General features: G+C 38.9%; 1 protein-coding gene across 1 annotated transcript in view; it reads right to left on the bottom strand.

The window, feature by feature from the left end:
- Positions 1-1166: 1166 nt before the first annotated feature.
- MPP7 (membrane protein, palmitoylated 7 (MAGUK p55 subfamily member 7)) overlaps positions 1167-12495 on the bottom strand; it is a gene marked incomplete at its 5' end in the record, with an annotated part of 65152 nt that continues 53823 nt past the window's right edge. Inside the window, 5 exons of the mRNA XM_010073741.1 lie at positions 1167-1346; positions 2686-2829; positions 4263-4371; positions 5465-5558; positions 7384-7464. Coding sequence (XP_010072043.1) covers positions 1167-1346; positions 2686-2829; positions 4263-4371; positions 5465-5558; positions 7384-7464 — 608 coding nt within the window. The remainder of the gene's footprint in view (positions 1347-2685; positions 2830-4262; positions 4372-5464; positions 5559-7383; positions 7465-12495) is intronic.

Raw genomic sequence — 12495 nt, 5'->3', positions numbered from 1 at the left:
ATCAGTAGTAAATAAAGAAAAATACCAAATTATCTATATTAAAAATACATCATAATATACATTTTCTTACACTGCCACATTAAATTTTAAAATGAGGTTTCTGGCTGTGTCTGACCAGTGACGAGGATACTTTTTACAGTGAAGTCTACAGCATTAATTTATTTTCAAGTGGAGACAAAATATCTGTCACACTACTACAAAGTATTACTACATGTTAAACAATAAAAAGAAATAACCTCTTGCAACTGGTTCCCAGATGTCCAAAGTCTCCTTGCTAATTGTTTGAAAATTTCTGATGGGAAAACTGTTCTAAAGGATGCAAAAAAGGTTTGAAATCAATTTAAAGGGGGAAAAAAGTTACTGTCTACTCTGTTGCTATCACTTTGCCACTGATTTTACAGATGATTAATCCCAAAGACTTTGAAGTTATATATTAGTAACTCACATTTTTCCCTATTTAAATAAATATTCCTGTGAGTTTTCTTTCTTGTGCCACAAAGCATGCATGAAAACATTTTCAATCCATGCATGCTCACAGCAGAGTATTTCACAATTAAGCCACTGAACACATCTTTCTTTCCATGACTCTGTAAGTGCAAAGGAATACTAAAGTCACTCTGTACATACAAGTCAAGGTTCACATCTAGAAAAGCAAAAACACTTCTCCTGATACATAATTAAAACTACAAACTCTTCCTCATTAAAATGTTGGTCACTTTTGCCTGTTTCAGTTCTCTCAAGCACTTAAGGGGCAATAACTTCCAAGTGCTGATGTGCTCTTTATGGAAGCAGGTATGCTTAAAACCACCAAAGTGCTGTTCTCCAGTATTAATTAGTATCTTCTGCAAACTCTTCATTTAAAAAGCTTACCTTGGAAATACACAGATGACGACATAGGTGTTTGGCAGTTTTGTTAGACTAGTATTAGCTCACTTCATGGTGCATAGTAAGACTTTGGTTTAATCTGCTGTTCTGCCCCAAAATTGTGGACAGGAGGATTGAAGACACAGGAATACAAGACCAGTTCCAAGTGCATGAAGAGTGTACCTGCTTCTCAAGTAAAGTTAGAAAGCCCTCCTACCAAGAAAATGGCCATTGACTAATGCCTAACCATGCCCCGTATTTAGATGCTGAGACAACAGCAGATGTTCTGTCCATTGCAAACATTATGAATGCAGCCAGCTGACGGGAACCCAGAAGGTCTCAGTCTCCAACCTGTCAAAAGTTGTTTTAAGCTCACTGTAAGCTGTAGCGAGGTCATCGTTGACTATGACCTTATCGAAAAGGTGGCCGTACTGGCTCTCCATCACGTGGGCAGATTTAATCATTTCTTGAAAATCTTCTTCCTAGTAAGATCAGTGCAAGGCATAATCGGTCCATAGCAACATTACATAAACTCATTCTGTGGTAAATGCAAAGCTACTTGCTTATTTATCATCTCATCAGGAGATGGAAACTGTACTTTTAATTAAAAAAAATTTACAGAAATTACAAGTGATGTCAGAGAGCATTCTCATGAGCAGACTTTGCTCAACAGGGAATTCTTTCATCTCTCCCCTTGCAGTAAAACCATTGGTCACTGCATGGTAATTGCAGAGACATCTGTTAGCAGTACCAGTGGAAAGTGTTTCTAGCTGTTTACTTTGATGATACATTTAAAGTTTCAGTACTTAAGTCTCAGCTTGCTATCAGCATGCTATAAATTCCAGTGCAGCCTTTATTCTTTTAAAAGCTTGGTACGAGCTGTCTTACTATGCCTGGTTCAATCTCGCTCATGTTTGGGGAGGGGACAAATCTTAGGAATTTAATTGTTTATATGACTCAGAAAGATTAAATCTGTCCTAACTAAGCAATGTCGTGAAGGTTGCTCTTAAGAATGAACTCCTTACATTTTATGTACTCTAGAACATATAGCACATTACTTCCAAACTATTTCAAATGCATACTCTACACAGATACAATCTGTGGCTATATCCATGACACAGTTTGAAACAAACTCTAAAAAATCCTAAATAATATCTGAATGAAGGAAAATAATACACACTGTAAATGTAGAAAGAAAGTCTAATGATGATCACTTTGCTTTAGCTTCAATTAAAATATGATTTCATTATATTTCAAGGAAGTAAGTTACTGTTGGGTAATCCAACTAATATTTTTTTCTGATTACCGGCAAAAAGCAGCATTTCTTACTTGCTTGGAGTTTTCTCCTTTCTTACAGTGTTAATTTCCCCATAACATTTAAAAAATTGTTTCTTACCCACAAATATGGACTTTTTAATTAAAGTAGCATTTTCTTTTTTAATTGATGCTTTATATTTGATCTTTCCTCTAAATTTAGTCCTAGTAAATACAGTTGATAAAACAAGGGCATTCTTATACTTGAATAGAAACATCTACGCCCACATGCAAATTTTTAAAAGGAAATCCATATCATAAAAATAGACTTGCATTGTGGGAATTCTTCAATGACAAAATCAGAGGACGATAGAAATTTAAATACCCAATAGCATATGAAACAACGAGAACACTACAGTAAATTTGCAATGTGAGAGATGCTGGGAAACAAGAAGATACCATGTGTAAGCCCTGACAAGTACTGTAAAGGTGATCACTGGATCTCATTGATTTTCAAGGTAAACTCTTAACAAGTTCTCATGTTTTACCATGTCTAAATATACTTACTGTAAAGGGTTTTGCAGTTCCCTTATCATCTTTACTTGAAATAATCTTGGCATTTTTTCTGGTCTCTCTCAAACGCTCAAGTGATGGAGGCTTTATAAATATAACAAATGGCTTAAATTCATATGTCCGTAAGTGTTTCACTGTCTGGGAAGAGGAAAGGTTTTAATTAATTAGTTTATTTCACACAATGGACATCACTGTAATAAAAGAAACTCTGCACTAAAATAAACCCACAAAGCACTTCCAGAAGGCTATTTTTCATTTACTGCCATCCCACTCTGGTGACCAGTATTCATTCATGTGAGGAGAATTTTCACGCGAATGGTAAGAAAACTCCCCATTTCCACACAGGCTGGCAAGGGCTGGGCTGTGCAAGGCAGAGCTGCGGGCAGCAGGAGGATGGAGGGGAGGAAAACACTTTTTAGCAGGAATAACACCTTTCTGTACCCACAAAAAGGAGTGGGAAAAGGTGTTTGTGATGCTCGGTCACACCAGGTCAATGATTTGTTCTCTGTGTGTCCACCACATAACTCCTGCTGTTCACTCTTCCCCAGTCAGGCGAGTGATGCTATGTACAGAGTTAGAGATAAGCCTACAATTCAGATTGCGCAAAGGGTGAAGCAGGAATAGGATGGCCGGCAGCTTTCCATCCTCTTCACGCTGCCAGGGCCCACAGGAAAATGCTGTGTCAGAAAGTGGGATCCCAGAACGGCTCACAGGTGTGGGTCCCCGAGATAATTTAGTGCTTCACTAGGAAACAGGGCCATGCTGGACAGGGAATGGTCTCGCAGAGCAGCCTGGCAATATGGGCCCCAGGAGCCCCTGCCCAGCTCCCCTCTTCCCCTGGTGCGGGGTCTAGCTTCCCCGGCCACTCCTCTGCCAGCACAGCCCCCCTGCCCTGCTCCCATGGCACAGCCCCACGGCTGAAACTACCCTGGGAACTGCTCACAAGCGGCCGGGGTTCAGAAGTCACAGGCTGGCCACCCTTGGAAAAGAAATTCTTTGGTTGGGTTTAAACAAACTAGTGCAGCTCCTGGTAGCACTGTGGTTATTAGTAACATCAAAATTCCCAGTGGAGTGGGGTTGAAAGGCAAGGTCAACACAAGAACAAATGGTTTAGAGAGGAATGTTCTTAACCATTATCCAGCCAACAACACATCTAGTGTGTTCCTTGACTCGTGTCCCGCAGCATGGAAACCCTTTGCATGAAGAGTCCTGTTAAACACGTGAGAGAGTTGCTGGACTGGATGATAGCTCAAAGCCATTCCGAAACTGAACTCTAACCCAAGCCAGCTGAAAGATGAATTAAAATATAGGAGCATTTTGTAACTAAATCTTTGCTATTATGCTGCAAGCTTTCAATTCACTTAATTACTGCACTGAATACTTGTCAATAGGTATTGCAGTTTCCCTTCCTCTCTTCCTTTCAGAGTCTTGCTGTGATAAAGGTACCCAGCAAGCCCACTCAACAGTCATTCAGCATGGAATAAAATATACTTTATTAGAAACATTTTCTTCCTGGCATCCCAATACGCAATGTGGGGAACTACAAGAGTCTAAAAAATGTGCTTACTTACATGAGGCTGCACATCCAACAAACAAACTTTGTTTTTAGCTAAAACGGATCGAACAGAGTCTAAACTTGTACCATAGTAGTTGTTCTTATATTCGCCATACTCGATAAACCTGTGGCAGAAGGTGAAAAGAAGTGGAATAATTTCCATTTTCTTCAGAAAAAAAAAACTTATCAGTTTGGTTTATAAGATCTAATTCAGAGGCAAAAATATTTTACTTTACATGGGAGTTTTACTGTGTTTTATAAAGGAAATGCTGTCAAGTACTTCAGCATGTCAATTTTAAGAAATCATCTACTTTACCACTTTCAAATCAGTAACACCTGCTTGTATTACAGTTAAAGAGAAAAAAGTACTGTAGTCCAACAGCCCACTAATGTTTTCCATCACCTCTTTTTCTGAACTAATGCAATGCAATAAAACAGTGCATAAGCTAAACAATAGAAACTACTGAAATTTCATTGCACACTACAGAATATCCAAATTCTCTGTCTCAGAAGAGAAGGAGGAGCGACGATAGTGCTAATGGAACCAAGGCGGCTGGTTATGTGCTATAAAAGTCCAAGTGCTATTTGCCAAAAAAGCAAAGCAGTTTGAAGTTTCAATAAAACCCACAGCTTTGTGTCTAATACACTTTTGCCCTCTGAAACACTGGGGCAGAATTTCAAGCTACAATATTTTACAGGCTGCTGGAGATCACGATGCTACTATTGTCTTCATTTTAGTTTAATTTCTGGTGGGTTTACAGGCAGGGACTTCACTGTAGATCTCTACATTCAAAAGCAAAGGAAGTGCCTGGCCTGAAAGAGAGCAGAACTACACAAACATTGACTCGGGCACGTTTGCAGCACTTCCAGGATCCCTCTCCTAGACCTGCAATTCTTTATTGCTGTGACAGATGATGCCCTATTAGAAGAGTGCTCCCTCATCCTGAACACCTACAATTTTAGTATCTTCTTGATGAGCTGAAGTACTGAAACTACTTGGAAGCTTAGAAATATTTGTGTTTGCACATACTGCTTTTTTGCTCTGTGTTTTTGCGAGCTGCTTTGAACTGCTTACGTATAAAAATGTAATTTTAACACATCTTCAAATCACTGCAACTTATATCCACTTTGACTTATTATCTAAAATTACCACCAGTCCCATTTGATAATAAAACCATTGTTTTAACTGTGTTTCTAGTTAACATCTCTTCAACGTACTTGTTATTCTGTACGTCTGTCTCAAACAAGTGCTTGGAAATGAAAATGTATTCGACACCGTCACTTTCTTGGCTTCTCCTTGGTCGGGTAGTGTCTGCAGTTTCATTAAATGAAAAAAAAAAAAATATGCACAAAACAATACAATGCAAACCAGTTCAGGAAACATTGAAAAGCACACAGCCCTTCTGCAATACTAAGCGTAGCGGTTCCCTCACTTCTGAGGGACATAAAGCTGCTCTGGATCTGGTAGGCGGCACAGAAGCGCATGACAAGAGTTTAAAAGCATGCAGGAAAAAGCAGGAATAAACTTACTGGACAAGTATCAGATTATCATTTTTATTAACTAGTGGAAAATCCAATAAAATAAGGAGAGCTGAATAATAAAAGGAGCAGCAGTCCATAACAATTACTCCAGCCTTGCCACTTGTTAAACTTATTAGCATACAAGACCGTAAAGGGAAACAAAACTCACCAACCTGATTTATAAAACATTACATGCATTAACAACACTTGTAGCTACGGTATGTGAAGCATGATAATAAAAAAATGGGGTGTGAATTCTATGTATTAGTGCTTTTCTTTTTCTGGTGATCAAAACTGAATTCTTTTTCTTTCAGTAGCCTTGTAGTATTTGCACTTCTTACTTTCAAGTATTATGTATAAAGGTTTTGCTGACAAATGAAACTTACTTGTGTGGTTGCCACTTATGAATAATGAACCCATTCGAAAGTCTTATTTAATACAGGTTCTACATTACAGCCTTATGCATTCTCTGTCACACAGGAACATACACAACCAGCTGCAGAAACAGAGTCCTAAATGCCATTTGATATCACGCTCTTCTTTGGTTGACACAAAGAGAAACATTTCCAAGACAAAAACCCCAGTTCTCCCTCCAAGTCCTGACTTATTGAATTTCAGGGAGAGGGATTTCTTCACTTGTTTGTTTTAAATCATAGCCGCAAATTTGAAGAGAAAAGAGAGAAGGCAGCTTGATGAAAACTGGAAATTTTTAGGGAAATATTTTTGGGCAAATGACTGCATAGGCTTCAATGTACTAAATATTTGGGAATATCTGACTCTTTTTGTTGTTGTTTTCAATACCCAGCTGAAGCAAATCTATACGAATGAAATGACTTGCCAAAACCAAACGTATTAATTTTTCTACCTAGCAAATTCGTTCATATATATATATACATTACAGAATACCCGTACATGCGAAAACCTTGTGACATTATCTCCCACATTCAGAATGTTGGACCCATATTTTTCTAATGATCCCAACAGGAGGCACAGATACAAGTAGAAAGCAAACCAAGGAATGAAAGTCTGACTAAAACTGTCAAGTCCTCCACATTAAAGAAAACCTAATAAAGTATTGTAGAAGTTAATATAGAACAATATTATTCAATATTATACAAATTACACTACCTGGTCATATAGGAGTAAAGGGGGGAAAAAAAAAATAAAATCACCAAATGGACTTCTAAAGGTAATCAAAGGGATTTAATTAATTTATTCACAGGATGAAACTGCCTATCATCAGTCTTAATTTTCCAGCCTAATATATAAAGGCCTTTTTGCTGCAAGTAAGCATTGGTAACAGAGTGTTTCACTGCTTTACAGCCAAATCCAGGGTGTTCTTCATCTGAGTTTCATTTACTAAACGTTGCTGACATCAATCATGTTAAGCTTGTACTAAAAGTCTACTGCAATGCCTCTGAGCCAAAACATCCTATCAGTTTAATCAATGCTATTTAAAATACAACTGCAGCAGCACTTTCAAAAATTAGAAAAGTAATTTGGATGCCAAGCATGCATTTAGAGACCCAAATTTGAAAGTACCTTAAGATAATGCAATAATAAAGGACAATAATGCAAGTATGGCATTAGGAGAATAGAAGTGTATTTTTACTTACGTGGCACTGTTACCGCGTAATGCTGGGTGTCACTGATCAGCAATTTCCGTTTAAGTTCATTCAGCCCAACCCCCACAGGACCTGAAATAAAAATAATAATAATAATAAAAAATCACACTGTTTCCCAACACCTCGTTCTCTAGTCTTCAGGTATAAGTACTCTCCGAGGTAGGAGTATGTAGCATATAGCTATAATATATATTGGCATTTAATCAGAATCATTTGGAAACGCCCATGGTCCTAGCCTCTCCTAGAATATACAGTGCTGACAAATTTCAGGGGATGTAGTTGGCAGTTATTCTGCTCTGACTTTACTACTGAGAAAAAAAATCAGTGAAAAAGCTGACAGCAAGGCTCACTTTATTTTCTACAGCAGCTACCCACAATACGCACCTGTCTCCATCCTCAGCTCTACCAGAGACCCCTGCACCCTAACCTGCAGCTTTCCAGCACAAAAACTGGTTTGGCTATTGATTTTGCCATAATATCTCCAATGCACAGACTAGAGGACCCCACCAAAGCCTCTGCACTTCATGTGTCATCGTGGCCTTTCCTCACTCCCTCCAGCCGCTGCACCCCTTGCCTGCAGCAGCCTCCCCTGAGGACCACTCCTCCCACCTTGTCCCCATGCCCTGGGAGCACTGCTCCTTCCAGCCTCAGCTGCAGGTGGGAATACCACCCGGCCCCTGGCTGGCTGTAGCTGTCACCATCCACCTTTTGAGAGGGTGAGGGTGGCATCGCATGGGGCAAGGAAGGAAGGGCAGCACTGCCTAGGTCACAATCTATTTGGGATGTTTAGGTTTCTTTTTTTGTTGCTGATTTTCTTTTAAACTATGCTCGTCTCCTGCCTGCTGTCTGAACTGGTCCAAAGCAAATGTTTCTTTGGCAGCCACATGAAGAAGGAGAGACCACTCTTGGAAAAAGGATGGCAGGAAGAAACAAAGACCGCATGGAATTTTTTTGACCGATCTCCTCCACCTCCATTTGAGTACTGTTGTCCTAGAAGCTACTGAGCAGACATTCCTCTTTTTTTTCAGGTTGTCCCTAACTCCCAGCCATTTGCCAGTGGTGCTTTAGGTCTCAGCGAGGGAACTCTGTCCTGGGAGGTCTCAAAGGCTCCACAGGCAATTGCTGCCTGCCCCCAGATGCCCTTCGCGCAGGGCTCCAGCCTGCCTGGCCCCTTTGGTGGCGGGGCCATAGTGTCATTTATGTGTGGAGGGAGCTCGGCTCTTTGCTCATGCATTTCTGACAGTGCAGTGGCTTCGTTCCTGGAGAGCCAGGTCAACAGCAGAACACAGAGGAGAGTGAGTCATTGGAACCATATCCCAAATAATACAAGGATAATATATGTGGTTTTAAGGAAAATTCCTTCTCTTATAGCAAAAGGGATACATTTATTCATGGAGTGCTTTTTAACAGAGGTCTTTCAGACATCAGAAATACAAAACCTAATAAAAATTTTAATGAAATAGTGATATGTTGCTCAATTACTAGTGACAGTCTGATATGAAAAAGACTGATGCCTCAGCACCTACAGATGCCTGTCTGTAAAAATGACTGTCCACCCTGCCTGAAGTTAGAAACACGTAATGATGAAAAGCAAATGCTCACTACTTTGCTGCTATCTCCAGACTATGGTCCCTCTGTAAAATCTTAGGGTTTCTGCATTTATAATTTTTATATGTTTACACAATTTAAACACACAACTACATTTCAAGTTCCATCTCTGATCTGTCTGTAAATTAATCTATCAGTACATATAAATGTTTATTTAATACGGTGTACAGCAGCCCCTACTGGTGCATGTTTGCAGAGGAAACCAATATGTCATGTAGACAATGGCATTACTTTTGTTCTTATTTTTTAAAAGCATTTTTCATTTTTTAATAGTATAGCTATTTAAGGCAAATATGGGTTTTTATAGGAAAAGTAATTAAAATTCTCAATATATCCTAGCAAAGTAGAATGAAGCATGTGGAATTCAAGTAAAATAAATCATCGTATTCCTTTCAAGCAAAAGATTCTCCCCATCAAATCTATACAAATATTATTTCCTCTGTCTACACACTGTCAAATCAACAATATGCTTTTAGGTCTATTTATATATAAAGAATGCAGCTTCGCTTCCCGCAACAGATGCTTTTGAAACTTAGATCCAACCTGTTTCCAGACCACAACCTCACTATTAATCTGTCTCCCCTTCCCCATGACCATTTAAAAATAATCTTAACTACTGGAAGGTGTAGATTCTTTTTTTTCAGTGCTGTTTTCACAGAGTTCTCATAACTGTAGCATATGGACACTGAAGGATGATTCCTGATTAGCAATGCCATCCATTATGCTGATTTTTACACTATATCTCCTGAGTGTAATGTACACTTCTATTTTGAATATTCTTTTCATTTTGATGCAACAGGGAATATTATGAATCTGAACATGACTTGACCTCAAGAAGAGACTAAAGCATCAAGATTGAAAAGGACAATCCAGATCCTTACAGTAAAATGCCAGGCATGTGGGATCCACGACTGTAGCACAGTTTCAGTTTACTATAAATCGCCCAGGCAGCAATGTTTAGAGTAATGGTGATAGATTTAGAAATATTTTAACTTTTTGAATGGAACATTTATGTTGCTTGCTGTTGCATGTTGAGTCATGTAAGCTAAGTAATCGTCGAATCCTGCGGAAATTGGCTGCAGTGCCTACCTCACTTTAGTGAGTGACACTTGCAAAATTAAACCACCAATCACTAAAACTTGCATTAAATTTTGTACCATTCAGACATGTCTGAAGAAAACTGAAAAAACTGTTTGACATAAGTTCAGGTCTCAGGAGGGCTAACCCAACCAGCCACTCTTCACCCATGGATACATACTGCCCTCCTAGAAGTCTATTTAAAATAAATTAAAAAAAAAAAAATGGTCTTTCATAAAAGATTTTGGGAGTTAGGTGACAACAGCCCTGCTGGGTGTAGAAAATATGCCTTGACAGAGGTTCTGTGGCTCAGTTATTTCTTCTCTAGTACAACTGATCGCTACAATGCAATGACTGCACACACATGTCCAACTGTAGCTCAGTGAGCTGCGGTAGGAAAGCAGAACCTCATTCTTTTGTGTTACAGCAAATTACAACTAGCCGTGGGAGTATACTTCTAGATTTGCTGTTCACTGAAGCAGGATCAGTTATTTCATACTGCTGTTCTCTGGGCAAGGCTAGCCAACATGCTGCATCCTACGTATTCATTCCTGAGCCATTCTGACCTACCCATGACTTCAAGCAGGAAGGCTTATAATGAAGATAGCAATTCTAGGTCTCTTTTGTCACTGTCCAGATGGTTTAACTTGAAGTAGTATAGCCATGGTATGGCATTTTCCTGCACTACTGCTGTAGATAATATATTAAGTCCCTGTAAGGCACTACTAAACACATGTTAAAGGTAAATCGGTAATGTATGAAGGTAGAAGCCACTTCCATTTCATCCTCCCCTGCTCTGAGACAGATCTGGCTTCCACATAGCTCCTTCATGATAAAACCAGAGGTGATGAATTAATTTTTTTTTAAATGTAAGCCATATAACAATAGGGAACTTTTCCAGTCCCAGATTCCTTTTCTTTGCAGTGGTGACCAGAAGGACGCCATTCTGGGGAGGACTGGAAGCCTAATTCAGAGACAGAGAGCCTTTACTGATTGTGTCACACACCAGGAATAATTGCTCCTTCGTGGCTACTCCCCTCTGGTTCTTGCTTCTACCACTGCCCACTTCGGACAGATGCATCACCATCGGTGACCACAGAATCTGAAAGGCTTCGCATGCCTCTGGTGACAACACTGCACGTACACAACTGCATGCATTCTTGTTGGGGGGACATGCTCATGGTTTGTTACTCGTGACCTTGCTTTATCCTAGCACTGCCCCTTCAGAAAGCTCCGATTTAGCTGATACGACACCATGTCAAGTTATAGTATGCGGCACATCCATTCTGACTCCTCGGAAATAAAATTTGTGCTGGTCTGGCCCTCACAGTTTCTGAAGCAGAAGCCTTTGTGAGCAGGACTTTTTCCTCATTAATGTAAATGAAAATTCTAGTGTCTAAATAATACATTTCATATTTAAATATTCTGCCTTTGCAGGCAGTATTTCTGAAGGAAGAGTTCAAGGATTTGTTGGCAGCCTGGGAACAGTAAGTTACCAGAAGACAACTGGTGACATGATATTGGACAATTTTGTTTTTAGCAGACTCATCACATTCATAACAACTAAAAGCACAGCAGAAGCATCTGTATCATTATTGCTTCAGATGATCTGTTATTTTAGCCCCAAGGATATGCAGGGCTTTATTCATGAACCTACATTTGCAGACAAGGTAAAATCTTGACAAACTAATATATCTACTAGCTGAACCGGAGACTAGTATATATCATACTACAGGGTGATAAAAATTACTGCGTGTGCAATTTGCATTCTGTAAATTAGACTAATGAAAAACTAAGCCAAAAGAAATTTCCACTTGAAAGTTGTTAAACTCCCTCCCCCTAAAAAAGGGCAAAACAAAACCTAAAAAATCCTTCCAACAGTAAATTATACATTTAGGTCTAGCAAAACACAACAGACATTTAATGCCCCCAGCAATTACAGCTATAAATTAATTATCTGTCTCTTTGCTTCCTGGTACTAATATCCAAATTATATTTGACGGATTATATTGAATGCTGCTACTGGCACACAAAAATCTTTTTAAATGTGTTCACTTCTACTATACCTGCGTTACTTAGCTCTGCTAGTTTTTCCACATTTTGCCCAAGACATTTTTATGGTATTGGCCAGACTTAAGCTGCTCTTAATATCCAGAGAAAAACATTAGAATTACTGAAGTCTGCAATAAATTTTTGAACTGCTTTTGTTACTGAAAAAGCACACTTTCTTCATTTGATTTATTACAATAAAAATCAAATGAAATCTCTAGGTATTCCTTAGATCACACATATGCAATTTGTTATAAAAAGTCTACTTATCACACTTTTGCACTGCACTCTGTTGATGTAAGTGTAAAATCAACCCAACCATGTTATTACTTGTTGTACATAGCCCACAATCTCACAGTGATCACACTA

Source organism: Pterocles gutturalis, unplaced genomic scaffold (assembly GCF_000699245.1).
Source record: "Pterocles gutturalis isolate BGI_N339 unplaced genomic scaffold, ASM69924v1 scaffold34887, whole genome shotgun sequence".
Taxonomy (NCBI): Eukaryota; Metazoa; Chordata; class Aves; order Pterocliformes; family Pteroclidae; genus Pterocles; species Pterocles gutturalis.
This window is presented reverse-complemented; position numbering and strand designations above follow the sequence as displayed.